Here is a 27,939-nt window from a genome sequence, read left to right as displayed (position 1 = left end):
ATGGGTTGCTGGAAACTGGACAGCGACCGGGGGAGGAGAACAGCTCAGAGAACAATTAAAATAAATACCCAACCCTCAGAGAGTGCTGGAGGCGGCCTAGGATTTCCAGAACAACAGGGCTCGCAATGAAAGCATCTCACATGATTCTTGCACGTCCAGACATTTTAGCCAGTGATTCTCTTGTAGCATCTCAGCTTAGGGAGGAAGTTGCCCCATTTGCCTCAGTACCACAGGCTGTTTTGGACGTCCACGAATAAATGCAATGTCCAGGGCCACGAAGGGTGGTGACAATGTGGAAGAGAGATTCAGGAGCACGCGTGATGGTTCTGGAGAAGACCTGGTGCCTGATGGTTCTGGAGAAGACCTGGGGACCAAGACCGGCAGACAAGAGGACTGTTGTGGGGAAGAACTAGAGGACAGATGGACACTGGGATGGTTCTGGGTGGAAAGCACTGGGCTCTGGAGGCTGGACACAAGGGGCGGGGGGAAGCAATGTTTTTGCAGGGCTGGATCTTGGTCTGAACACCAGCAGGGAAGGGAAGGCAGCATTATCGGACTGGGCAGAGAGCAATGGAGTCTTGTGCCTGTGGAAGAAGAGAGAAGATGGTCTGGAACTAGCTCCAAATGCCACCAGGAAGTCGGGGGGGGGAAGTTGGATGGCTGGAATTCTTCCAACAGGGCCAAAGGAAATTCAATGAGATCTGGGTGGCCAAGTCCCTTGGGAGCTTGAGTCATTACGGGACAGAGCAGGGGGCCAGCGCTTCCGGGGATGCTCAGAGCTCCCTCGCCAAGTCTGGGGCCTAGATCTTCCGTGAAGTCGCTCACTCCGCCTGCTCAGCCTACAGACACGAGCAAGGGTTTTGCAGGAGCACCGGGGCGCTACAGCGTGATGGCAGAGGGACAGATCGGGGGGAGGTTACAGTGGTACGGCAAGAGCAATTCACACATTGTGCATCGGACAGGATGGGGGGGATCGCCTGACAGCAGCATGAAAACCCACCCATCATCCCCGGAACCAATCCCTCCCCTGCCCGCCCTCACACTTCAAAACAGAGCAACGCAAAGGGACGAGGCAGGCTTTGGAATGTCAGGCCGGCTGAGGCGGCCTCCCCCATGCCTCTGTGCGGTGCCGGATCCTGGGACAGGGTGGGGAGAATCCGTGCAATGGTGGGAGGGACCCAGCGGGGGAGGAGGCCCGAGGCAGCGAGGAAGCGGGTCAGGTGCAGATCTTGATGCGTGTGCCCTTGGCTAGGATGCGGAAGAAGGGGAAGATGCGCTCGCGGAAGGTGGCATTGAAAGTGTGGATGTGGGCCATGTTCTCGGCGTTGTAGAAGCACAGCTGACCCCGCTCGTAGTCCAGGTAGACCCCAAAGCGCCGGAGCTTCTCCCCAGGGGGCAGCGCTGTCTGCTCCGTGGCCGTCAGCGCCTGGTACTTTTTCCCGTTGGCACCCACGCACCAGATCTCCCGCTTCTGGTAGGGGCCACCCGTCTTCTCCTTCCGCCGGGCCGTCTCCCGGGCTGCCCCCACTGCCCAGCCCCGCCGGCCCCCCACCTCCACCTCCCAGTAGTGGCGCCCCGTGCTGAAGCCCTGAGAACCCAGCACGCAGTAGTCGGAGTCGAAGCGCTTGGGGTTGTCGGGTAGGTCCTGGCGACGGTCGCCCAGCTTCACGCTCCGGCGATCCAGGGACAGGCTCAGGTGAGGGTGGGCCGTGTCGGGGTCCAGGGTCACGTCAGCTAAGGAAAGAGACCCACACACAGTCAGGAGAGTTAGGGTTAGGGTGGCAGCATGACCCAGTGAACTCAACTCTGTGCTGAGTGTCAGGAAACCTGGAATCTATTCCCAGCTGACCCTGGGCAAGGTACGGCCTCCGTTTCCCTTCCCACCTGTCTCATCTATTTAGACTGTGAGTACTGTCTCTTGCTGTGTCTGTGCAGTGCCTGGCACAATGGGGCCCTGATCTCAGCTGGGGCAGGGACTGTCTCTCGCTGTGTGTCTGTGCAGCACCCGGCACAACGGGGCCCTGATCTCACCTGGGGCAGGGACTGTCTCTCGCTGTGTGTCTGTGCAGCACCCGGCACAACGGGGCCCTGATCTCAGCTCACGTCTCAGGCACTGAGATAATACAAATAAACAGTAGGCTTGGTATTTGAGACCTCCCTCTGCTTTCCCTGCATCAAGAGCCAAGGCCTTACCTCATCATGTGACACGCCATAGGCCAATCAGCAAGCCTCCAGTGCTAGGTTTATATTTATTACTACTGGCTGGGAGCTGCTCCCAGCACTGGCACTGGTTGTCCAGTAGGGGGCATCCTCCTCCTGAGCAGCAAAGAGCTGTTGCAGACTGCCAGTGCCAGGAGCACGGTGAGCCCAGGGACAGGATAGCAGCAGGCTGTGGGTCAGGATTAAGGGGCACCAGCAGAGCCGGGCAGGAGCCTAAGGCTGGCAGGATAGGGGGCTGTGGGTCAGGCGCTGCAGCGCATTAGCAGAGCTGCATGGGTAACCAAGTGGCTGGGATGGCTGGGCACAGGCAGAGCCTGGAGTTTGGGGGGCGGAGCCCAGGGCTGGGCCAGCAGGTGAGGGCTGTGGGTTGGGATAGAGGAGAACCAGCAATCGTGTGCACTGGGGGAGCCCAGGGCTGGGCCAGCAGGTGAGGGCTGTGGGTTGGGATAGAGGAGAACCAGCAATCGTGTGCACTGGGGGAGCCCAGGGCTGGGCCAGCAGGGGGATGTAGGTCAGGACAGAGTTGTGAGCGAGTGCTGATGCACATCGGTGGAAGCAGCCTGTGGGAGAAACTCATGCTACAGCCGCTGCGCTGTACAGCTCCACACACACAGGACGTCAGTGTAAACAGAGCCCTGGCTCTCCCCGGTCCGCTAACCAAGGGAAGAAAGAGCTGATCTCCTTTACCTTGAGGGACTTTCCTGAAGACCTTCTCCATCTTCCTCATCACCACGTCCTGCAGGAAGTAATTGCGGTATTTCTTCCCCACGTCTACCGGCACGGTCTCCGGCTCCTGGAATTTGACGCTCTCGCACCTGGCAAAGGGAACACAGCAGTGAGTCAAGGGCTGGGTGTAGTGGGAAGCGTGGCCTAGTAGGCAGAGCACTGAACAGGTCTCAGGCTCTGCCGCTGTCTCACTCAACGACCCTGGGGAGGTTAGTTTCCCTCGTCTGTCTCTTTAGACCGTAAGCTCCAGGGACAGAAAGTCTCTCACTGTGGGGGGTGGGCCGACAATCTTCTGTCAAAGCTCTTTTGCAACAGAAATTTAGGTTTTTGATAAGCAATTTTCTTGTCTCCTTTCTGCAGAGGATTTTGATTTTTTTCACCCAAAACCAGACCACCCCCAAATTGAAATATTCGACTTAGAATGCCGCAGGGCCTCCTGGGAGTTGTAATTCAATTGCCTCATGTCTCCCTTCCCCTTTACTGGCTGGGTTCCCAGGCAGACTACATCCCCCATGATACATCCGGAGAGTTCCTGAGCATGGTGTACCGCCTCCCCTCTCCAAGAGGAGAGCCTGTGGTGCATCATGGGAGATGAAGTGTGACCAGGAACGCCAGCCTATACAGGAGAAGGGGAGCATGAGGCAGCTGAACTAAACTCCCATGAGCCGCTGGGGCAGCACTCCCAAATTGAGTTTTCTGGTATTCAAATTTTCCATAAGAAAACATTCCCACGAGAAAAAACATTTTCTGACCGGCTTTACCCATTACGCACGACTACCACATCCAACGCAGTGGATCTCTAACTCTAACACAAATGACCTAACAGTACCTAAGATCAGAGAAGTCTGCATAGAGACACAAGTAACATCGTTAACTACAGTCCATGGCCCAGGTCTACAATGTTCGGACCGCGTGTGACCCGCTAGTAATAATGACCAAATCTGTTTCGAAGACTGCTCCTTGAAGCACCATAATTCGATTCCAGAGTTAATACAGCGTGATGTAAATGGGGAGAGGTGGCCCCTGACCCGTTTCACGCAGTCTGAGGCCAGATCTACACTAGAAATTTTGGCTGCTATAGTAAATTCAGTTAGGGATGCGATTTTTTGTGCGACATTTTTCTACCGACAAAAGCCCTGGTGTAGACCAAGTCTCAGCATGAATCCTTGTGCTGGTATTTCGTTTGGGGAACCAAAATAAGCTATACTCTTTTGCCTGGAGAAACTGCATCTCCACTAGGCGGCTTTGTTAGTGTAGCTATACTGGCAAACCCTTTGCTAGCATAGACTGGGCCTAAGACAATGCCACTTTGGTTCATGTTTGAGAGTTTCTCTTTGCAGCCGCAACGGCTGGGATCCGGTTTCGAACGAAAGCTTGACTCAGGACCCGTCATGGGGGCTGAGTAAATACGTCACGTCAATACATCTGGCACGACTGCCTCAGATCAACTGTTCTCTTGGGTAACTTTCCACTCTCTTTGCGGTCAAGTCTAGGGTATACAGAAGTCTAGCTGCCATTACTGTAACTGCATTGTGGGGACACCAGAGATGTTTAAAGCCAACCAGGAATCTGGGTTAAGATCTATAGTGTGCAGAGGAAGCAGTGTGGCCTAGGAATAAACTCTCCTAGCGAGACTCAGGAGACGTGGGCTCTATTCCCAGCTCTGCTGCTGCCCTGCTAGGCAAGTCACGCCCCCACACACCCCCATGCCTCAGTTGCCCCATCTGTAATATCCTCCTTTGTAAAGTGCTTTGTGATCTATTGACAAAACACACTACAGAAGAACTAGAGATCACTATCCTTCAGTGCTAACCATGGCTAGTCAGTTTCAACAAGTGACATCATGGAGCATTTCCACATTTCTACAACACAACATTCTTAAAAGCAATCGGTTTCCTTCCTGTAGCAACAGGTGTAAAATCAACAGAATTAGCTCGGGACTGACCTGATGAAGGTGTCTTTGATGTCCTGAGAAGAGTGAGAAGAAAAGAGAAAAAGATTACTAACAAGCCAGCGACAAACACCTCCGTGTCTCATAAAACACTTTGATCAGTCACGACTCAGCTAGATCTTTGAGCACCTCCCTCGCTTTGAGTGTGGGAGTGACCCCATTGCAGTCAGGGGGACTAATCACGTCCTTGAAGTTAGAAAACCGCCCCTGACCTATGTGCCTAAGGCATACAGCAGTGTTAAGCGAGGTGCGTTTCAGTGGGCGTTGCCATCTGTGCCCTTGGAAGTCTCCCCCTAAGTACAGCTGGGTGGAGAACATTTTCGGCACAATTTGATTTCACCGGAACATGCTGTTTTGAAGCCGGGGACGTATCGGTTTCAACGAAGTGTCCCTTGGGGACAGAGAGAGATAAAAATAGTGTTGGCCTGGGACGTGAGAGCAGAACAGGTTCAAGTCCCCTGCTCTGAGTCAGAGCAGTTTTTTGTTCCAGATCATAACCCAAATCAAGGACTTGAAGCTTGGTCTCCCTGCCGGCCGGTGCCCCCCTCTCAACCTTCCCCGCACGTGGAAGGTTGAGAGGGGGGCACCGGCCGGCAGGGTGACCAAGGCTGCCTCCCAGGCTGTGGAAAGGGTCCAAATATTTCATTTTCATTCCAGCAGGGATCTGGAAAGGGTCTGGGGATGACAGACCAGGGCTGGGAGGGTGTGTGGGGCAGACATGAGATTGTGCGCTGGGGGCTCTCACCTTGAGCAGCTGCAGCCCGTCCTGCCTGCTCTTGTCCTCAGCCTCAGCGATGAGGCGCCCGAGGGTGGCGCCCTGCTCCTCCAACTGGCTGATGTTGCTGCTCTGGCGGGCCAGCAGCGCCTCGTAGCGCTCCTCCAGCTGGTGCAGCAGCAGCACCTGCTCCCCGATCAGGAACTGGTGCAGCAGCTCGAAGTCCGACTCGAACTCCTTGATCTCCAGCTTCATCTTGTTCTGGAGCAGCCAGGGGAAGAGTTAGACACAGCCCCTCCCTGACCTCCTGCCTGCCTGGGCCACCCACTGCTTATCCAGCCCGGGCAGCTGGCCCCAAAGTCCCAGGTTCAACCCCTGTTAAGTGACCCATCCTAGGGCATCACTCCACTTGCAGGGGAATATTTGGAGAGTGTCAGCAGAGCGAAGCCAACACTATAGTGTGTCCTTGCCAAAGAGCAGTGGGATAAAATCCCCTAGTGCATGTCTAACACTAGGCCAGCTGAGCTACACGTAGCCACAGGCTGGGCAGCTCTTGGCCTGTTAAACCTGCTAACAATGGCAAAGTCCAGCCTGGCTGCCAAAGCCTAATCCGCACTGGGCTCCGGCTAGTTCAGCCGGTGCAGGACTGGTGGGAATCTTCCTGTAAGGTAGAGCCCTGCAGTGGGACTGGGATCCCGAGGTTCCTACAGGACCCGCTGCCATAATAGCGGGTAGAATGCACTTTGTTGCAGACGCGATTGGGTGGGCAGAAAACCCCAGAATGCTGTGATTTGCGGGAAAACACTCAATCTTTCGTCAATTTGCCAGAAGCTGAGAATGGGCGACAGGGGATGGATCACTGGATGATTACCTGTTCTGTTCATTCCCTCTGGGGCGCCTGGCATTGGCCACTGTCAGCAGACAGGATACTGGGCTAGATGGACCTTTGGTCTGACCCAGCCTGGACGTTCTTATGTTCTTATAAACAGAATTTCAGCCACGTAAAGCAAGTTTTTTTCTTTTCTTTTTTAAATAAAGGTTTTAAGACTTAAATGTAAGGCAGGGATAGAAAGAGATTTGATGTCTATTATAACAGGAGTTAAAGCTTTTTTTTTTTTTTTACATGGCTTAATTAAGATTTATTTTATTCTTTTAGTGGTAAAAATTGTGTCTGAATTCCATTTATATTAAGTGACTTTTTTTTTTATTAAAGGAGCATAGGGGAACCTGTCTCTCTTGCGGGATTTGCAGGATCCAAGTTTTTGCAGATGGGAGCAGGATAAAAATGCAAGAGACAATGCGTAAGTGGATGTTGCGGGAAAGGAGCAGGATTAAAAACAATAGTCCCCTGCAGGGCTCTGCAGTAAGGTTGCCTAGTGCAGACACAGCCAGAAAATCCATGGAAGGTGCTTATGTGGAAACACAGAATGGTTATCTTTGGCAGCATGCCACAGATAAGGTACAGCAGTCTACAGTGGGGATGCCAGATATGGAGGGATCCAGCTCACATGGTTTATTTAAGTGTGCAAAAAAACCCCTCTTAGATCAGTGTTTCCCGAACTGTGGGTCATGGGAAGGGTCCAGGTGGGTCGCCCGGTCACTGCTCCTCTCCCCCCCAGAAGGGGGCAGGGCTGGGAGGCCAGAGCAAAGGGGCTGGAAGGGAAGAAGGGATTCAAAAAGATATAAACAGTTGGTGGGTCACCTTACTAAAAAGTTTGGGAACCACTGCCTTAGGCGAACCAGAGGACTTTGATATCACATGACTCTTGGGGAGGCTGTATATCAGGAATCCTGTGCTTAAATGACCCCAAATTTGGATCACTAACCCTACCCCACCATCCCCACACAGCACAGCAAATTGTAAGAAAAGCTTAGTCAGTGAGTGGATTTTAGGGCACTTAGAAGAGTTATCTGTTAAACAATAAGTGAGTCACGACGTTAACGCTACCAACGCCTGCATGACATGGTCAGATTGGCCAGTATCTCAGCTTCCATTAAAAAGAAGGGAAGAAAAAAAAAAAAGAAGTCTCTAGCCCTTGCGGTTGTCAAGAAAACCTGCTGAATGTGACCCGAGCGTGAGTGATGTCTGCCTGAGTCTGCAGGCATGAGTCTGAACCAATAGCTCAGAGGAGAGCGAACTCCCCTGTCCGCCTCACTGAGGCAACAGCTCTAATAGGTCAGTGACAACGCTTCAATAACTATTTCAGTGCTGATCATCTGAGCAGCTGGAATAGGGAAGGAGATAGGAATCTCAAGGGAGGTGAGACTTAGGAGTGGCTGCAGAAAGGGAAGAAAAAGAGACACCAAGGAGATATGCGGCAACAATGGAAGGGCAGGATGGGCGTAACCTCTCATCACCTGACCCTCAAGTTCAGAACCCCCCTGAACCATGCAATCCCTGGTCGGCGTGGAGAGCACAGGTGGTGGAGAGGGGGAGCCTGGCACCTGCCTTCAGCTCAGTAATTTTCTCCTCTTCGCTTGATTTCTGTTTCAGAACCGCATCCAGCTTCTTCTTCAGCGGATCCAGGTGGCCCTGGAGTTTCATCTACAAAGAAAAGACAATAAACAGTCTGGCTTCAGTGGACCAGGAGGCAGCATGGTCTAATGGGTAGGAGCAGCAGAGCAGGAAACCTGGGGTCAATTCCTGGCTCTGTCGCAAACTCTCTGTGTGACCTAGAGCAAGCCACTCGATTTCTCTGGCCCTCAGCTCTCTGCAACTCCCCACCTGCACATACAGAACCTATAACAACAGGGCTGCCATCAGCTGGAGCTTCCAGGGACTGCTGTAATGTTCAGACTCACGAAATCTGGAGAGACTCCAGCCTGGACTATTCTGGTTTTGCTGGAGGACTAGAGAGGGTGTGGGCAGGACAGTAACATCGCAACAGGTTGAAACCTGAGCTGCGGTTGCACGCACTTAGGGCTTGTCTACACTTGAAATGCTCCAGCGCAGCGCTTCGGCGTAGACGCTGCCTACGCCGATAGGAGGGGTTCGCCCGTCAGCATAGGTCCTCCACTCCTTCAGAGGAGGTAGCTAGGTCGAAGGAAGAATTCCGTCAACCGAGCGCTGCCTACACCAGGGGTCAGGCCAGCTTACCCACATCGCTCAGAGGGGTGGATTTTTCACACCCCAAGCGACATAGCTGAGTCGACTGAAATTTTTAGTGTAGGCCAGGTCTACACGTACATCACAGTTATATCAGTCTGATGTAACACAAGTTGGTCCAGTAAAAGATATGACCTCACTCTCCTTGTCTCTCTAGTATCCTGGGACCGACACAGCTACAACAACACTGCAAACGCACTTTAAGCCTCGTTACAAAAGCCAGTCTGGGGTCCATTTAAAAACTCTCCCTGCCCTGCTTCAACCCAGGTGTTTTGATAACAGGTTCCTAGTTTTGTTTTTTCCTTTCCTTTTAACGAGTGTTTTTCCCATCCCTGCTGCTGTGGAAAAGTCCCCCAACAAACAGGAAAAGGACTAATTATACAGAGGGCCAGCCATGGAACTGGCAATCCATACAGTGCTGTCCATTGCACACAGGAAAAGCTGAGACGAGAACCAATCTCTTCTAGTTACAGGAATATTAGGCCTTCATCATGCAAACACTTATGAGGGTAATTTTACACAGATATGTAGCCTCCCCGAACTCAGCAGGGGTTAGTCACTCTTTGCAGGACCAGGGTGTTAGCTGTAATTTTTATAAGTATTTATGTTTTTATCTGTGGCAGCACCTAGGAGCTCCAGCCAGGGATCAGGACACCATTGCGCTAGGTGCTGTACAAACGTAACAAAAAGGCAGCCCCTACCCCACAGAGCTTACAGTTAGAGCCCTGCCCAGATACAAAATTTATATCCGCAGATGTGGATATCCATGGATATAAAGTGGTTATCCGTGGAGCTGTAGGGCTCTACCAGGAATACAGACCGTTGTGTGGATGGGACTCCTGTCTGGGAGCATGCAAGCCACTTGCACACACTCACGCGACCAGGGACAGCTGCTGGTGAGCCTGGTGCCCGCTCCAGTGGACAGGGCTGGGGGCAGCACAGCCATACCGGAGGAGCTGCCTGGGCTGGGCGCTAGCTCCTGCGAGCGGCGGTCCAACATGCTGCTGCTTTCGCTGCTGTGGTTCCTGGTAGAGCCCTGCAGTTCTGCGGATAGCCGCAGCCGCGGATATAAATTTTGTATTCACGCAGGGCTCTACTTACAATCTCCAAGAGACAATGTCAGCTACTCCAGCCAGCCAAAAATTTTCATCTATGTGCAGCCCTACAGGCCCCGTGCGCCCCCTCTCCCTGTGGTGGCTTGCCCCAAGGTTGCCATTTTCACAACTCCCTCCCAAAAAGCCCCCAAAATCCCAAAGGCAAGCCCAAGCCCACCACAACCCACAGCAACATTAGAAACCTGCAGTCCCGAGCTCACTGCGCTGCACCGATATCGGTCTGTCTGCATTCCAGCGAAGGGGTCCCAGGGGCAGCGTGGGCCTGCCCCCACTGCGGTCATACCAGCAGGGGTGGGGTGGCACGCTCTGCAGAATGGGGTCCCTCTTCCCAGCGTGACCTCTGTACGGGGACCGCGGAGGTGCCCCAGAACTAGCAACTCACACCACTGAAAAGGTCAGATCACCCTCGCGACACTAGCAGTTGCCACATTTCCAGGCAGAGTTTTAAGCCCTCTACAGACTTCCTTCTTCTACAATGCCCAGAAGAGTCAATGATCACAGAAATAAGCTTTTCAGTTGAACCCAGACACTGAAGTTCAGAGTGTTACGGGTATTTAGATGGCTAAGTCCCACTGACGTCAGCACCTAAATGCCTGTGATGCTCTGGGCCTGAGTAACTGATGGTCTTATTGGTCTGTTCCTCTCCCAGCCCATCCCAGTCTGGTTGCTTGTTAGCCCCCATCGTGATGTCAGCCCCTGCTCTCAGCTCTGCTCAGTGGGACTCAGGAGCTACCCAGAGCAGCGCTGGCTCCAGGGAAATGCCTGCGCAGAGCCCCTCCCACGAGGGAGGCCTTTCAGTGTAAGCCAGGGGCGGGCAAACTTTTTGGCCCGAGGGCCACATCTGGGTATGGAAATTGTATGGCAGCCCATGAGTGCTCACAAAACTGGGGGTTGGGGTGCGGGGGGGGTGAGGGCTCTGGGGTGGGCCAGAAATGAGTTCAGGGTGTGGGAGGGGGTTGCGGACTGGGGGAGGGGGGGAGGGTGCGGGGGGGGGGGGGGGGGCTCCGTCTGGGGATGCGGGCTCTGGGGTGGGGCTGGGGGGGCAGGAGGGTGCTCTGGGCTGGGACCGAGGGGCTCAGAGGGCAGGAAGGGGATCAGGGCTAGGGCAGGGGGTTGGGGCATAGGAGGGGGCCAGGGGTGCAGGCTCTAGGTGGCACTTATCTCAAGCAACTCCCAGAAGCAGCGGCATGTCTCCCCTCTACGTGGAGACGCAGCCAGGCAGTTCTCCTCGCTGCCCCCTCCACAGGTGCTGCCCCTGCAGCTCCCATTGGCTGCAGTTCCTGGCCAATGGGAGCTGCAGAGCTGGCGCTTGGGACAGGGGCAGCATATGGAGCCCCCTGGCTGCCCCCACTGTAAGAGCTGGAGGGGGGACATGCCGCTGCTTCCAGGAGCCACGCGGAGCCACAGCACACGTGGAGCAGGGCAGGCCCCAGACCCCGCACATCGGAAGGAGCTCGAAGGCCGGCTCAAAACATCTGAAGGGCCGGATGTGGCCCCTGGGCCATAGTTTGCCCACCTCTGGTGTAAGCTGCCTATGATCTGAGAAGGACCCAGAAAACTCACCTGTTGGAGCTGGAAAACAACCAAACAGCTCCCATCTAGCCCATCCCAATGCAATCCAGCACCAGCAGTCTCTGACCAGCCTTACCAAACACCTCAATTCGGCCAACCCCATCCCATTGCGGATCAAACCAACGCCCCATCACACCCAGCTGCGTAAACACCTGATCAAGCCAGCAACTCCCAGCCAACCACACAACCCACCATCAGCCACCAAGTGAACCCAACTCCCTCACTGAAGCAACACAATAACTCCAGCCACTAACTAGCTTTACCAAAGCCATACTGCCAACCCAATCCCTCTGTAAACCAAGCCAATGCAATCTCCCCTATTCAAACCATCTGGTCAAGCCAACACCTCCCAGCCAACTAACCCCCAACTTCTTCTTAGTGTAGCCGCAACGTGCCTCGGGTAGCACGTGACCAAAATTCATCACCGAATTTGGTCTGCTGGTTGGACCATTAGCTTCCCTGGCTTGGGCTGGGTACTGATGGAGAGTGTAACGTGAACACTGATCCATGCACGCTCAACTATCATCAGTTAAGCAACCAACTCAACTCAACCCAACCCACCAGCCTCTAGCTAGCCTTTACCAAACCAACGCTGCCGACTTCATACCTTGTAATCCTGCACCACCTCCTCCAGTGGGACAACGCTGTGGTGCTTGTGGCTCCGGGACTCCCGGCACACCACACAGATGGCATGCTCGTCCACCTCACAGAAGAGCTTGAGGGGTTCCTGGTGTTTCTCACACAGGGCTCTTTTCTCCAGCCCCCCTGCCACTCCTGCCGCACTCCCAGACCTCCCAGATGCCGAGGTCCCAGCGGCCGGTGATGCGAGTCGCTGGGGATGTGGGTGCATCTGTCGGATGATGTGCACCATATTGGCCAGCTGGAGGTTGGGCCGGAAGTTCCTCTGGGGGAAGGTCTTGCGGCACTGGGGGCAGGTGAAAGTTGGGGGGTGTCGAGGTCGCGTGGCCACTGCTGCTGGGGGAGGCGGTGGCAGCGGCTCTTCTTCCTCCTCCTCCAGGTCCTCCTCCTCCATCACCTCCTCATCGTAATCGTCCTCCTCGAAGAAGAGCTCATCTCCCACCTCGTCCTCCCACATGTCATCCTCCCCTGGGTCGTCCCACAGGTCGGTGTCCTCGTCTTCCTCGCTCCACATATCGTCTTCCTCCTCAGCCAAGTCATCCCCGTCCCCCTCCTCTTCCTCCTCGTTGTACTCTACGTTGTCATCATCATCCACCTCATCCACGTCATCCTCCTCGCCACCCATCCCCACATCGTCCCCCACAGCCTCGTACTCGGCTTGGCCCTCGCCCTCTTCCTCGCCTCCCCAGAGCTGAGTGATGCAGACGCGGCAGAAGTTGTGGCCACAGCCGATGGAGACGGGGTCGGTGAAGTAGTCGAGGCAGATGGCACAGACGGCCTCCTCCTGCAGTGTCTCCACCGCGTTGGGCCGCCCGCCCGCGCCCCCCATGGAGCCGCCTTCCCCAGCTACTGCCATGGACCCTCTACACCAACAGGGCCTGCAGCCCTCACCTTCCCCCTGGGGTCCTGAGCCCCCAGTCCTGCCCTGAGCCCCCTGCCCTGAGCCCCCCACTGGAACCTGAGCCCCACCACTTATCCTAGGCCCCCCTCTGCCCCAGGCACCAGCAGGGTCCTGAGCTCCTTCCTTCTCCTCCCCCCAGCTCCTGCCCCCCCTCAGGGCCCTGAGCCCCACCCCCCACTAGGGCCCTGCCCCCCTCAGGGCTCTGAGCCCCCGGAGCCTCCTGCTCCCCCGGACCCAGCTGACAGCTGCCCCAGCCAGCCCAGTGTTGCGAAGGACGCTCTACCCTCCCCGCCCACTACTCTCTATGGTTTGCGAGGGTTTTTTTTTCTTCACCGGAAGTGGCTGCGAGACAATCTATCCCCCACAGGCGGGCTCCCCCATGCTGGTATGTGGTCATGGGACCGGAAGTGGCAGTGAGACACTCTCCCGCCACTCTGTGGGGAAACGGTCTTTCGAGCGGAAGTACCCGCCGGACGCTCTATCCCCGCCCCATCCCCCAACACTATAGTATAATGGCATGTGACCGGAAATGCATGCGAGACGCTCATCCCCTCTCGCACTCTCTATGGTATAAGGACATTAGACCGGAAGTGCTTGCTCTATGGTGAAAAGTTCTTTGCGCGGCAGGCCCTGCGAGGCGATCTAGCCTCATTGACTCGATACTCTATGATGCGATTCTCTCGCCCTCCCCCGATCTGCAGTACCTGCAGGACGCTCTAGCCGCACCCCGCGCCTCTCTATGGAGTTTAAAAAAAGACAGGAAATGAGTGGGTGGGACGCGCTATCTCCCTTTTCTCTATGGCCTCTTGGCGGGAGGGGTATGACGCTCTGGTTCCTGCCTCCCTCTAGTCTCTATGGTCAAAGGGTGCGGGGCCGAAGTTCTTGGGGCGGGGCCGGCGTAAGCCCCGCCCTCAGGTGAGTGGGCGGAGCCACTGAGCCCATGAGTGTGGGGAGGGACTTAGTGGGGGGCGGGGAGGTCAGAGGGAGCCCTGGAGCCTCCGGGGTGGAGGTCGGAAGCGGCCCTTGCGGTCCCAGCCTGGCGGAGCTGCCTGCCCCGGGCCTGGTGCCGGGCAGTGGGTCAGGCCAATGAGGGTGTCGTGGGGCCATGAGAACCAAGGAGCTGGTGGTGGGAGGGGCTGGTAAAGGCGTCTGGTGGTCATGGCCCGAAGTATTAGGGTCTCCCTCTCTCCGCCTATGGGGCAGGCATTAGGACACTCTGTGAACCGTGTCCCTGCTGAAGGAGTCATATAACCCGTGGGCCGCGGGATCAGGGTGCAGTGGAGGCTGGCCTGCCAGGGCTCCCCTTCCACCGCAGGTGGCTGCAGGTCCCCCCCACACTTGGCTTCAGGCCTGTGTCCAAGGCAGGTCCCCCCAAAGTGGATCCATCCACCACACCCATTTACAGGGCAGCAGGGAGGGGACGACGACAAAGGGATTCCCTGAGTCTGGGGAGAGGTCAACAAATGAGAAAGCAGGAAGAGCGTGTGGGTACAAGGTTCAGAATCAGGGATCCAGAGAGGGCTGCTGAGCAGGGAAATCCAGAGAGTGCCCATTGGTCTTTGAAAGAGTCCAGGGAGCTGGTGGATGCCATCCAGAGGAACTCTGCCTGGAGACAGGAACAGACAAGTAAACGTATGTCAGCCCCACAGTCACAAAGAACACCCACCCCTGCCCAACCTTCTTATCCTCAATGGATAGATGGCCATCTTAGCCAGGGCAAGGAGAAGGACCCCAAGGATAGGGTGTGAACAAATGAAGAGGTGTGGGGGAAAGTGCAGTTGGGACCTTAGCAGGAGGTTCTGGAGTAGATGGAAAATGGACTGCAACCAGGCCGGCTGCAAATACTCGTGCAGCAGGATCTCCTTGCCACAGAAAGAACAACCGGGGGGACTCTGTAAACCGTGTCAGCATCACATCCATGCTAACAACTCCATGAAGGAGCTTCCAACTTATATCCCCAGTGGACTGTGGGACCAGGGTGCAATATAGGTTGGCCCACCTCCGCGGGTGACAGCAGGTTCCCCCACATGTTGTTGGGGCGAAGCTGGCTGAGTATCCACCTCTCCCGAGTATCTCAAGTGGAAGCAGGTGGGAGATGCTCTGTGCCCCTAACCTTGTAGTCTATCTGGTGCCTGCAATGGGGAGCTGGATTATCTAGCCCCCATTTCACTGGCCTGAGGTATCCAGGGGGAATCTCTCTCCCCAGCCAGAGGGAGTGGGGATAGTGGGGGAGGGGTCTACTAGAGGGGAAGGGGTTTAAAGCAGAGGGAGGGGATGGAGCTTGTATAGGGAGATGGAGGGGTTTAATAGAGGGAAGGGACTGGTTGGGGGAGGGGCCTAATTGAGTGGGTGTGGCTTGTGTATGGAGGAGGGAAGAGTTTCAGTGAAGGACCCTAATGGTGGGGTGGGAACTGTGCAGGGGAAGAACTTGTGTGAAGTTCCTCGTGGGGGGGGAAGGAGCAGGAGCCTGTAGGGAAAGGGGGTGGAGTACAAGGAGAAATGGGGACTAAATCCCCCAAGTTAGAGGAGTAAGAGAGCAAGGGAAATAAAGAGGCCAAAGCAAAAGGAAGAGCATGATGGATTTGAAGCTGCCTGTAATAGTCTATAAATACTACATGCTCTGAGTACAGTGGAGAGGTTTACTGGCTGCAGATGTTGGGTTAATTCAATAATCGGGTGATCAGACACTCCCCAGAAAGATGGGCAATACACAGATAAGAAATCCTCAGCAAATGGCCAGGACTAACCATGAGATGTTGCCTTTGTCTCCCAGTGGGCTGCAGAAACTGCTTCGACCAGCTTCAAGAGACTTAAGTGGAACAAAGAACTTTGCAGCGAATCAAAGGGCAACCCAGTGAATGGAAGGAACAGGGAACTGGAACAGGGTCTGCTGGTGTGCAGGCATGTGTTCTTAAAAGTACGGCATCCCAATGCCAAGACAAGACATGAAGTATTGAGCAGCAAAAGGAGACTCGATCCAGTAAAATATTTTACATCCCCCCACTGCCAAAAATTGCAATAGTCATACATGATTTTAGTGTGATAGAGAATCCCGTATCAATGTATCTGTCTGCATAACGCCTCTGAGCACCTCACAGATTTGTCTTACCTGGTATGCTGATTGCATGAGTCGGACTGGGTTTTTTGGTACTCCACTGTCCATTGAGTTTCACTCCTTTAAATTGGTTACTTTTTAAAATGCTATTTTGACGACTCTTAGCACTTCATCATTTCCCTTCATTAACACGGTGCAGATGGATGTCCGTGTGTTCATTCATTTCTATTTTCACAGCAAATAATCTTTGGAAATATTATTAGTTGCTAGTAGCTTCAGCAGTCACCTCTCACAGTGTTTCTAGTGTAACGCTTCCTGTTTGTATGGCAGACGGCAGCTTGAGTTTTTAATGCTAAATTTTTGTTCTTTTTACCCAGTTTATTCTTTGGGATCATATGACTTCAAGGCTGACTGATTTCTCTGATGCTGGTTGTGTAGTGAACACTTCTCTGGGATAGCTCAGTGGTTTGAGCATTGGCCTGCTAAACCCAGGGTTGTGAGTTAAATCCTTGAGGGGGCTATTGGGGGCAAAAATCTAGCTGGGGATTGGTCCTGCTTTGAGCAGGAGGTTGGACTAGATGACTTCCTGAGGTCCCTTCCAACTCTGATATTCTATTATTCTTTCCTGAGCAGAGGTATTTGCATCTGAATGTCTGTGACCCCCCGCCCCCCACCCTGTTCATGTGGATGTCATGGAAATTTAAAAAAAAAACAAATTTTAAACTAAAGGAATTAACCGAGGCTTCAAGCCCTTTAATTTCCCTTCTTCAGGGCTTGTCTACATGGTGTGATGCTAAAGGTGTGAAGTTAATGCGCCGTAAACCCCTGTGTGAATGATCTCGTTCAGAAGTAAAGTCACCTTAGTTATGACTATAGCAGTCTTGGCAACCATAGCTGATTGCAAGAGTCCTTCCCAAAAACGCTATTATTCATCAGACCTTTGATGTGTCCGGAAGACTTAAAAAATTTACTATAGTCCAGGTGTAACCCACATTTGATTTTTCAAAAAGAAGGAGCAAAGCAGTGGAGCACTCATCTTAATTTCCCTGAGTGTTGCCCTGTGTGGAAAAGTCATTACGATATTTCCCGGGTCTCAATTTTGGCCTGACAAAATTTCAATAAATGGTTTAAGGTTGAAATTTCAGATGATCTCGCCTCTTCTCTCTGCCCTCCGCTGGTCTGGGCATCTGTTATGAGCAGGAGAATGAAGGCCGGATAGTGTTCTCATGGTAGATCCAGCTGTGCGCACAGAGGGTGTTGGCCTGGCTGTATAGGGATACTCTCTATAAGCGATGTATAGAAATTCTTGTCCCAATAGAATTAACCAATCAATCCACATTTTTGGTGCTGACTGTGAAATTCCTCTTTGATCTCAGCCACTAGCTGCTCACTAATCACATGTCATATAAAGCTTATCTGTTACTATGTGCTCCCTGGGGAATTTAGCTCACAAACACAGCATTGTCTCTGACATTTTCATGGTAATATTAATGGCTGTGATATCTGCCTAGGTGTGAGAACACAGCTTGAGAGGCTGTAATAAAAAGATTTTCAGCTCACTTAACACGTTGTGATGTTGTATCTCAGCCCACATGCACAACGCAGGGCCCATCACCTGGCCCAGAAACACCCAGAAATAGGCTGACTGCAGTTACTAGATATGCTCTGTACTTTGTTTCTGAAGCTGTATAGGATGTTTTCATTGTAGGCAAACCACCCGGCAGGTCGCTCCCTCTTTACTCACCTGACAGATGAGCTGATCAGACATCAAGGGGGGAAATATTATAAGCATATCTGCTTAAGACAGCCCTGTGATATCAGCGGCTGCTCAGTGCAAGAGCGTGCCGGTGTGCTGACAGCGCTGAGAAGTGTTTTGAGAAGGACGGAGGATGCTGACATTCTTACGAAGAGTTGAAGAAGCCAGATGCACAACTACACGTTGTGCCCACCCTATAGAGATCCTGGGCAAGATTCACAAAGGTACTTAGATGCCTAAATTTGGGTTTCAGGGCCTAAGTCCCAAGTTTTGGCTCCACAGCTATTCCCACAACTCCTGTCAAATTGTCTAGGCCCTAAACTCACCCAGCGCCTACATTTTCAGGGTAAAAGTTCCTTTGGTGCCTGCCCCTGGGATGGGGGGACATGAGGGGGTTTGGGCCCAGGGATGGCTTAATCTGGCCCTACAAATAACTCCAGGAACCTGGTGGCAAAGCACTGGCAGTTCCTTGACCTGATCTAGGGGAGCAGAGCTGGTAGCTCCGGCCCAGGGCTGGTAGTCAGGGAGCTTGGTGCGCAGACAAGAGACCAGCTCTGACCAAGTGCTTCCTGTACCAGTCTGTTACCAGGGCAGTCACACACGGAGTGTCATCAAGAAGCATGTCGCCTGCAGCTCCAAGCTCTGGGCAGCCTCTACAGGACCAGGACCCCCATCATCCCTGTGTCCATGTAGACAGGAACAATCCCCAGTCTCCATAGAAGCCCCCTTTTCTCCCCTCCCCGCGATATGGACATCTCCTTTATCTAGTCACTGACGCAGTGGCTTCTGTGCACGATGCCGCCTAATGTGGGGAGAAGCTGCCCGTGCCCAGGAGAGGTGGGGCCCCAAGGGGCAGGGTCTGGGGCAGGTGGCTGCAGCGCGATGGGTTTATCGCTAGGACCCAGGAGCAGCTGGGAGGCGGCTCTGGGGGGAGCCATCGCTGGGCTCAGGCCCGGCAGCAGGAAGTGACTCGCGGCCGCTGCGGTGACTCTGGCTCCCGGCGAGATCCCCGAGCCCCGGCGGCTGGTGCTGGGAGCCCGGAGCCCGGGCTGCAGCCGGGAGAGGGGAATCTCCAGCAGGGCCCTTCCCGCTGCTCCCCAGGAGCCTCTCCCAGGGCAGAGCCCCCAGCCCGGCCAGGCCCCTTCCCGGCCCGGCCCCTGCCCCAGGGGGCCCCGCTCGGAGGGAAGGTGAGAGAGACCCGCCCCCCGTCACCCCCGGGCTGCAGGGGGAGGTTTGGCCCCAGGCTGCTCCCAGCGGAGCTGGCTGCGATTCCCGCCCCGGGCCCGGGAAAGCTGCCGCCAGCTCCCGGTGTGTGCGGGGCGGGGAGAGCCAGCCCGGGCCGTGCTGGGGCTGGGGCAGCCACACGTGGGGGGAGCGGGAGGGGGTTGAAGAGGGGGAGGGGGAATTGAGGGGGGAACAGGCATGTGTGAGGCCAGGGGCAGGAGGGGGATGGATGGGGGCAGGGGGAGGTGGCTTTAAGAGAGGGTTGATGGGGGCTTTAAGAGTTGCCCAGCCTGGTGGGGACTTTCTCCAGTGTCCGGAGCCTGCAGGTGAGGAGAGAGACGCGGGGGAAAGGACTGGGGCTGGGCAGGACAGTGACTCTGCACAAAGGGCCACTTTCAGGGACCACCTGGTGAGTTTGTAGTAGACGGACAGCGAGTGTCTGTAAGTCCCAGAGCTGCTGCCCTTGGTGACACCCCCAGGCTCACACTCCTGCTAGTAGACGGTGTGGAGACAGTAAATAAGGAAGTGTTATTTACTCCTTCTCATAACACAAGAACTAGTGGTCATCCAATGAAATTAATAAGCAGCAGGTTTAAAACAAACAAAAGGAAGTATTTCTTCACACAACTCACAGTTAACCTGTGGAACTCCTTGCCAGAGGATGTTGTGCAGGCAGATGGTGTCCCTAGAAGCTGGGAATGGACAACGGGATGGATCACATGATGATTACCTGTTCTGTTCATTCCCTCTGGGGCACCTGGCATTGGCCACTATCAGAAGATAGGATACTGGGCTAGATGGACCTTTGGTCTGACCCAGTATGGCTGCTCTTATGTTCTAGATGAAGTAGCTGATCTGTGTACTAGAGAGCAAATGTCCAGGGGAACAGGACAGTCACCAGTTGTCCCAGGCAGAGGGGAGGAGAGAAAAGGAAGGGGACAGGAAGGAAAAGAGAAGAACCTGAAAAGGGCAGCAGGAGCAGTAAGCGAGGAGGGAGGTTCCCAGCTCCCAGCCCTGACCGGATCCATTCCCTGCATCACCCTTGGGCCGACTGACTCTCCTGGGAACAAGGTGAGGAGCTGACAAACGAAAAGCCAGTTCCTGCCCCAGTCAAGTCACTGCCACTGCGTGCTGGACGCTGCCCTTGGGGCCAACGTCAGGGGGAATCCACCAACGCAGCTCCTTTGAGTCTGGTCTTTTCTAGTGTTTGGCTCAGACAGTCTGTTACTGAGGGGGGCAGAGTGGGGGCGATTTAAAAGTGTCTCAGGGGGTTCAGTGCTGGTGGGAGGGGCCAGGTCAGTGTTGTAATAGTGACTGAAGGTTTTCCCAGCATGGCAGAGTCCAGAGCCTCTGTCTGCAGGGAGAGAGCCTGGGGGGAATTGGGGTGTGAAATGGACTCAAGCCCTTTCTGAAACCTCCCCCATCGCCCCTCTCGCCCTGACAGGCTGAGGAATCATGTCCACGTTTTGCTCCAGATTGTCCCGTCTTCAGGAGACAGGGAAGGGAAATGGCTGTGATGAAGCCAGCTCAGGGAGTGGATTTTCAGGGCGCTGCAGGGGAGAGTTGTTGTAGAGGGGGAGGGGCAGGAAACACAGGGTGAGGCAGGGAGGGGACAGGGTTTGACAAACCTACTGGGGCATGATTAACCTGGGCATGATTTTCTGAACAGGCCCATTGGCGGGGGTGGGAGGGAAACATTCCCTCATTTCTGAAACAGGAAACACCCCCCTGGGCAGGGCTGGGAAAACTGACCAGACTCCCAGTGCCAGAGTCTGAACCCACTAGCCAGAGGCTGCTGTGAAATTTTGATAAGTCCATAGATTCCAGGGACTGCTTTGATCATAGTCTGACCCACTGTATAACCCAGGCCAGAGAACTCCCCCCAAATAATTCCTAGAGCAGATGAATAACATCCAATCATGATTTAAAACTTGTCTGTGCTGGAGAATTAGTAAATTCTTCCAGTGGTGAATTACTCTCACCATTATAAATGGACGCTTTATTTCCTGTCTGAATTTGTCTAGCTTCAGCTCCCGACCCTTGGATTGTGTTTTATCTTTCTCCACTAGATTAATGAGCCCATTATTCAATATTTGTTCCCTGTGTAGACTGCAAACAACTCACTCCGTAATCTTTTCTTTGTTTACCTAAATAGATGGAGCTTCTTGAGTCTATCACAATAGGGCTGGTTTTCTAATCCTTTGATCGTTCTCCAAGCTCTTCTCTGAATCCTCTGCAATTTGTCAACCTCCTTTTTGAACTGTCAGTACCAGAGCTGGACACACGAGTCCATCAGTGCCTGCACCAGTGACAAACACAGAGGTAAAATAACCTCTCTACTCCTACTCAAGATTCCTCTGTTTATACATCCAGTCGCATTAGCTCTTTCGGCCACATCATCACACTGGGAGCTCATGTTCAGCAGATTATCCACCATGGCTCCCGTAGAGTCATTGCTTCCCAGGACAGCGTCCCCCGTCCTGGAAGTATGGCCTACCGTCTTTGTTCCTAGATGTGTACGTTTACATTTAGTCATATTCAAATGAATATTTTTTTGCTTGCACCCAGTTTACCAAGTGATCCAAATTGCTCTGAATCAGAGACCTGGCTTCTTCATTGTTTACCCATCCCCCAATTTTTGTGTCCTCTGCAAACCTGATCAGTGATGATTTTGTTTTCTTCCAGGTCATTTCTTAGAAATGTTAACTAGCGTAGGGCAAAGAACCAATCCCTGTGGGACCCCACTTGAAACATGCCCTCGATGTTGATTCCCCTTGTAAAATGACATTTTGAGATCTATCCGTTAGCCAGTTTTTAATCCATGTAATGTGTGCCATGTTAATTGTGTATCATTTGAGATTTTGATTCAAAATGTCATGCGGTATCAAGTCAAATACCTTACAGAAGTGTAACTAGATTATATCAACACTATTACCCTTGTCAACCAAGCTTGTGATCTCATCAAAAAATGATCTCAAGTTAGTTTGAAAGGATCTATTTTCCATAAACCCATGTTGAATTGCATTAATTACATTACCCTCCTTTAATTCTTTATTAATCGAGTCCGGCATCAGCTCCTCCATTATCTTGCCTGGGCTCAGTGTCAGGCTCACAGACCTATAACTACCCATATCATCCTGTTTACCCTTTTAAAAATTGGCACATTAGCTTTATTCCAGTCTTGTGGAACTTCCTCAGCACTTGAAGACTTATTAAAAAATAAACATTAACGGTCTGGCAAGCTCCTTGGCCAGCTCTTTTAAAATTCTTGGATGCAAGTTATCTGGATCTGCTAATTACAAAATGTCTAGCTTTAGTGGCTTCTGTTAAACATCCTCATGAAATACTAGTGGAATGGAAAGAGTGTATATGATGAGACTGTATCGTCTGTTTTCCCCCCAAATACAGAAAGGAAGCTGTTGGGATTCCTGTCCCTGTCCCCTGCTCAGAGCTCTGCTTCCTGTATCAGCCTGTGGCTGGTAGGCATGTGGTAAATAAGAAGACTCTGCCTTCCTCCAGCTGCTGGGGGGACAAGGCACTCTCACCTTCTCCCCACCTCCTGAAGCCTCCTGGCTGTTCTGAGTGGGGCGGGGGTGGGATTCTGCTACTCTGGTCCTCCAAGAGCTTCTGTTTCTTTGCCTTCCTCTTATGTGAGTAGTGAGAAAGTGGCTGGGGCAACAGGTGCTAAGCGGGGGACTCTTGTTGTTTCAGATGCCGGTGACCTTTGAGGATGTGGCTGTGTATTTCACCCAGGGGCAGGGGGCACTGTTAGACCCCACTCAGAAAGCCCTCTACAGGGACGTCATGCAGGAGAACTATGAGACAGTGACCTCGCTGGGTAAGGGATTCCTGTCCTCTCAGCTATTAGAAGCCGTGGGGTCTGCATTTCTGACTCTGGTCAGGTTCTTCCCTGGTCAGTTAGATTAGAGGGGAACGGGTCCCATAGTCCACAGCTCCAGCGTGAGAGAGACTTGCATCTCTATCCCCTCCAAAGCGGTCAGGGAGTCGTAAACCTAACGGACATGCTAATTCATCCCCATCCCTCCAGCTTTCAAGGGGGCAGAAGCCATGTATTGTCCTATCTCTATTAACTCTAACTCACATGCAGAATCCCTGTTGCTCTCCTTTCCCAGGACTAGTTCCATCCATGGGGAGGGCTTTGGAGGTTTAGAACTAGGCAGGGGTTTAACCCAAGAGCTGTGTCTGCATCAGCAAATCCCCCAGAGTGCACAGACCCTGGAAACTCCTAGTGAGGGGATGGTCTCCCACCCCCAATGTCTGCTTCTCTCAAGGGGGCTCAGTGATCATGCGCCCATCTGTTCAAATTAGTCATGCTCCCAGCACAGCGCGCGGGGCCAGGTTAAACTCAGGGAATGTTCCTTGTGACAGATACTCTCCCAGTACTCCATGCACCCTGATCTTGTCTGATTTCACCCCCCGAGCAGGATTTCCCATTCCCAAACCTGAGCTGATCGCCTGGCTGGAACGAGGGGAAGAGCCGTGGGTCCCGGATCTCCAGGCCTCTGAGAAAAAGGAGGTCATGCGAGTCATCCACACAGGTGAGGCATCGGTGAAACGGACATAGAAACTGTGTGGTGAGTGAAGGAAAAAGTCAGGACTCCCAAAGATGTGCTGTGAACGATCTCCTCGAGGTCTACCCCATCTCACCCAGGTCAGGGCTGTAATTGACAAGTCGTGCCTCACCATGACAGATATCACTCACGGCTTCCCACCTATCCTTTAGCTGTATGCAGTTTCCTCCCCAGCTTTACTCCTTTATGAGTGTTTGGGTGGGATGTGGAGGCAGAATTAAATTTCTCAGTCTCCCCAGCAGTTACTGTGTTGTGTTTTCTCTCTTTGCTATTCCCCTTTCTGTCCTTTCTCCCCGGCACAGACAGTGACTCCTGTCTGGCTTCTCTCTCTCCCAACAGGTGATGAGACCCTGAGTGAGAACAAGAAGGTGAATTGGCAGGTGGAACCAGAGAGGGCCTTTTTGAGAGGAGATGAAGAGAATTTTTCCCAATGCTTGGAACAGGGAGAAGCCTGGGGAAATCGGGGTGGGTCAGAGAGGCAGCTGGGAAACCAACCAAGGAAGAAAGTGGATGAATCAATTCAAGGTGGGGGAGGATGCACAGATCCCAAGGAAACCACCGCCCAGCAGACAAATCCCAAGGACGAGAAACCCTACAAATGCCTCGACTGTGGGAAAAGCTTCAGTGTAAGAACCAACCTTATTACGCATTGGAAAAACCACACTGGAGAGAAGCCCTATAAATGCTTGGACTGCGGGAAAAGTTTCCGTCAGAGCTCACACCTTATTACCCATCAGCGACTGCACACAGGAGAAAGACCCTATAAATGCCTAGAGTGCGGGAAAAGTTTCAATGTGAGATCGGCCCTTATTGCACATCAGAGAACGCACACGGGAGAGAAACCCTATAAGTGCCTGGACTGTGGGAAAAGCTTCAATGTGAGATCAGCCGTTATTAGACATCAGAGAATCCACACGGGAGAGAAACCTTATAAATGCTTGGACTGTGGGAAAAGTTTTAGTCAGAGCTCCAGCCTCACTAAACATCGGAGAACCCACACGGGTGAGCGACCCTATAACTGCCTTGTGTGTGGGAAAAGTTTTAGCGACAGCTCGTCCCTTATTAAACACGGGAGAACCCACACGGGAGAGAGACCCTATAAATGCCTGGACTGTGAGAAATGTTTCAATCTGCGATCAGCTCTTCTTGCACATCAAAGAACCCACACGGGAGAGAAACCCCATAAATGCCTGGACTGTGGGAAAAGCTTCAGTCAGAGCTCAAACCTTGTTACGCATCAGAGAACCCACACGGGGGATAAACCCTATAAATGCCTCCACTGTGGGAAACGGTTTAACGTCAGTTCAGCCGTTATTACACATCAGAGAATCCACACGGGAGAGAAACCCTATAAATGCCTGGACTGTGGGAAAAGCTTCAGTCACAGCTCAAACCTCACTAAACATCAGGGAATTCATGAGGGAGAGAGAACCTGTAAGTGGGACATGTTTCAATAGGAAGTCAACCCTTAATACTCATCAGGAGACCCCAGCATGGGAGAGAGACCCCAGAAGTGTCTGTTGAGGGAAAAGTTCCATTCAGAGATCAGCCCTTGTTACGCATCAGACAATCCACAAAATAGAGAAACCCCATAAATGCTTGGACTGTGGGAAAAGCTTCAATAACAGCTCAGGCCTTACTTAATACTGGAGAACCCACATGAGAGAGAAAAACCTTGAATGTGGGGCAAGCTTCCCTTAGTATCTGGCAACAGCAAATCCGCGCAGGGAAGAAACTGCTGAGATGTCGTTAGCAAGGAAAATGCTCCAAGTGGAGACAACACTATGTCAGACATCAGAGACTCCTCCGCACATGGGAGAAATTCTCTGAGTGCCCTAACTAGGGCTGGCCATGGTGACAAACCCATTTCCTCGTTCCCACACACATCAGGGGCATTTGGCTCCCAAGGATCCATCAGCCGCTGAGCATCAGCTGGTCCGTGACCCTCTGGCTCTGCCTGGTCGCAGCAAACCCCAGACAGAGGAGGAGAAGCCCCCATCAGCCCCTCCTCCCTGCTGCAGCCCTGTCTGCTGAGCTGATGGGCCACAGGTGGGGGAAGGGAAAGAGAGAAACTCCTCCAGCCGCTCCCTCTGCCTGGCTGAACATCCCCCCTCTCCCTTCCCCTCCCAGCCGGGATCCCCCTGCCATGGAGATGAGGAGAAGGACACTTGGGCCAGGCCCCACCTTCACTCTAGACACCTGTCCCCACCCCTGAACTTCCCCAGCCCCTAGGCTGGGCTCCCCCACTTACCTGGGGTTGTTCCCTGCAGGGGGAGTATCCTGGGAGGAGTTACCAACCCCCCTCCCCAAATTACCCGGGGCACTGGGCTCTGGGGATCAAACGTTAAGGGACCAGGGCAATGGGTTGTGGGGAGGAAACTGGGGATTGAATGGTTGGGGCTGGTGGAGCTGGGAAGCAGCGGGAGCTGGGTGCTGGGGCTATCGAGTGTTTGGGGCTCCTGGGATAAGAGGTGAGGGAGAGCCCAGGGGCAGAGAGGTGCTGCCTCATCACTCACCCCCTCTGCCCATCTCCCTGCCCCCTCTGCATTCAGACAGCACCACTGAGTGGGACTGATTCCCGCAGGGCCTTTTGTGGGAGGCCTGGAGATCCCACCGCTGCCTCTGCAGCTTCAGCCTCTGAACCTCCGTCTGTGGTCGGGATCAGCCAGCTCGTCTCCTCTGACCCTCCCCCACTCATCCTACTCTAGACTGAGCCTGAGCATCTAATTCATTCTGATCCTCACCATTAGCAGAGTGACTGTTAGTCACTGAGTTCCCCCTTTGGGTGTAGATTCTCTCACTCCCAGCTATTCTCACCTCGATCCAGGCCCTGCCGGCAAGCATTTCTTTTTGTACATTTTCTCTCTTACAGACGAGAATTAAATGGATTCTAGAAGAGTTGGAGCAAGGGTAGTAAAAGGCAGTGTTTTAGGTTCTGTGCTGTTTGAGAGCGATGGCGTGAGTCTGAGGGATTCCCTCCTTCCCCAGTCACTGTCACGCTCCATCCTTGATGCAGCAGCCTCTGTCCAAGCCTTGGAGAATTTTATCCTGTCCCCATTCTACTCCTCCACCTCCCAAAGTGTCGCTTACCACAGTGTCCCTGGCTCTCCATGCATAGGAATCACACTTTGATCCTAAATTAGGCTCCTGGAGGTGAAAGTGTCACCGATCTGGGCTGGGGTTGGGGAGGGGGGGTTTTCAGATCTGAGGCTTCTGAGCTTAAATCCCTGTTTCCATCTATCGGTAAAGTGGCTTCTGGGCTTTTCACAGCCAAGTACAGATCATTTGTCGAGGGGAAGGTTTTGATTTTATTTATTTTTTTCTGTTTCGTTGTGAGGATGCTAAAATTTTGTAACTAATACAACCGAATAGCGAGGAGGTGTTGAGGGAAGCAGGGTTAGCCAGCTCAGAAGAAAATGAGTCAATTTGTTCTCCTGATTGTGAATCTGAAGATTCTCTGGGATTTCACTTTCTGAATGTAAAAGTGTTTCGTAGCCCACCCTGTATCGTGGGGTTTTCTTTCCTGAAGGTGTTGGGTCACATACTTTGATATTAGTTTGGTTTGATAGGATGTAGCTCAGGTGTATTGGAGACGTGAATATTTGCCAGAATAGTTCTTTCCTATTTTAGTTTCACCTCTACCCCAGCGTGAGGTTTGAACAATGCCAATTGTCAATATGTATCGGCACAAACAGGGTGAGTGCTAGATTTACCCTCTCAGAGGCAGAGACTGAAATGGAGAAGGAAGTTACTGCCTGATCCCTGCAACAATGCGAGATACAGTTGGGAGGGGGATGGAGTGGGAGGTGAGGGGTACAGAGCTGGAAAACTGCACATTTCGCTGTTGACAGCCAGACAGCCAATGCTGAGAACTGTGAGCTTGCTGCAGCGGGGCTAGAGAGAGACAGGAAATGTCCTATGATTGCCATGGGAAGACACCCCTGAAATCTAAAGGGCTATGAATGACGCCCCAAGAGGAGAGGCGGGGAGAGGGCAGCGTCTCCTCGTTGCTGAGAGGACGAGGCTGGGCAGATGCAAGAAGGAAGCCGGGGAAGTCACGAGGCCTGAACTCCCCAGAAGCCAGGCTGACCCCCATCAATGAAGCCAGAGGGAGAGGAGGACCCTGAAATTTTAGCTCCCCCCCATCCACTGCAGAGTCCTGGGTGCAAATGAGAGAACCCCACGCGCCCCACACTGCATCCCTCGAAACTGAGCTCGTGGGGTTTCCTGCTCTCCGAGCATTTGCTCTTGTCAGGGCCGGCTCCAGGCACCAGCCCACCAAGCTTGTGCTTGGGGCAGCACCTGGAGGGGGGCAGCGCAGTGCTCCGGCTCCGGCCGCCGGGGACAGTGGAGCCGCAGTGGGCTCG

The 27,939-nt window shown here is 53.3% G+C and overlaps 2 protein-coding genes across 8 annotated transcripts; one reads left to right on the top strand and one right to left on the bottom strand.

Moving 5' to 3' along the window:
* Window positions 1-33: 33 nt before the first annotated feature.
* TRIM41 (tripartite motif containing 41) lies at window positions 34-12,973 on the bottom strand. Of its 2 annotated transcripts, XM_034789039.1 has the most exons (7): window positions 12,013-12,973; window positions 8,062-8,157; window positions 5,643-5,873; window positions 4,892-4,914; window positions 2,908-3,035; window positions 1,345-1,734; window positions 34-584 (listed from the first exon to the last, which is right to left on the bottom strand). In XM_034789039.1, exons 1-7 carry the CDS (start codon window positions 12,898-12,900, stop codon window positions 196-198), a joined length of 2,145 nt encoding a protein of 714 aa, XP_034644930.1. In that variant the 5' UTR covers window positions 12,901-12,973; the 3' UTR covers window positions 34-195. The 2 variants fall into 2 exon arrangements, with proteins under 2 accessions (XP_034644930.1, XP_034644931.1); XM_034789040.1 differs by having other exon boundaries at window positions 442-1,734.
* A 5,727-nt stretch (window positions 12,974-18,700) lies between these two features.
* On the top strand, window positions 18,701-26,761 carry LOC117886928 (zinc finger protein 501-like). 6 transcript variants are annotated; one of them, XM_034789085.1, is made up of 5 exons: window positions 18,701-18,943; window positions 21,198-21,302; window positions 22,692-22,818; window positions 23,426-23,539; window positions 23,912-26,761. In XM_034789085.1, exons 3-5 carry the CDS (start codon window positions 22,692-22,694, stop codon window positions 25,027-25,029), a joined length of 1,359 nt encoding a protein of 452 aa, XP_034644976.1. In that variant the 5' UTR covers window positions 18,701-18,943; window positions 21,198-21,302; the 3' UTR covers window positions 25,030-26,761. The 6 variants fall into 6 exon arrangements, with proteins under 6 accessions (XP_034644976.1, XP_034644973.1, XP_034644977.1 ...); XM_034789082.1 differs by lacking the exon at window positions 21,198-21,302 and adding an exon at window positions 19,822-20,051; XM_034789086.1 differs by lacking the exon at window positions 21,198-21,302 and having other exon boundaries at window positions 18,909-18,943.
* Window positions 26,762-27,939: the final 1,178 nt, after the last annotated feature.

The sequence above is a fragment of the Trachemys scripta genome, chromosome 14 (genome assembly GCF_013100865.1).
Source record: "Trachemys scripta elegans isolate TJP31775 chromosome 14, CAS_Tse_1.0, whole genome shotgun sequence".
Lineage (NCBI taxonomy): Eukaryota > Metazoa > Chordata > Testudines > Emydidae > Trachemys > Trachemys scripta.
This window is presented reverse-complemented; position numbering and strand designations above follow the sequence as displayed.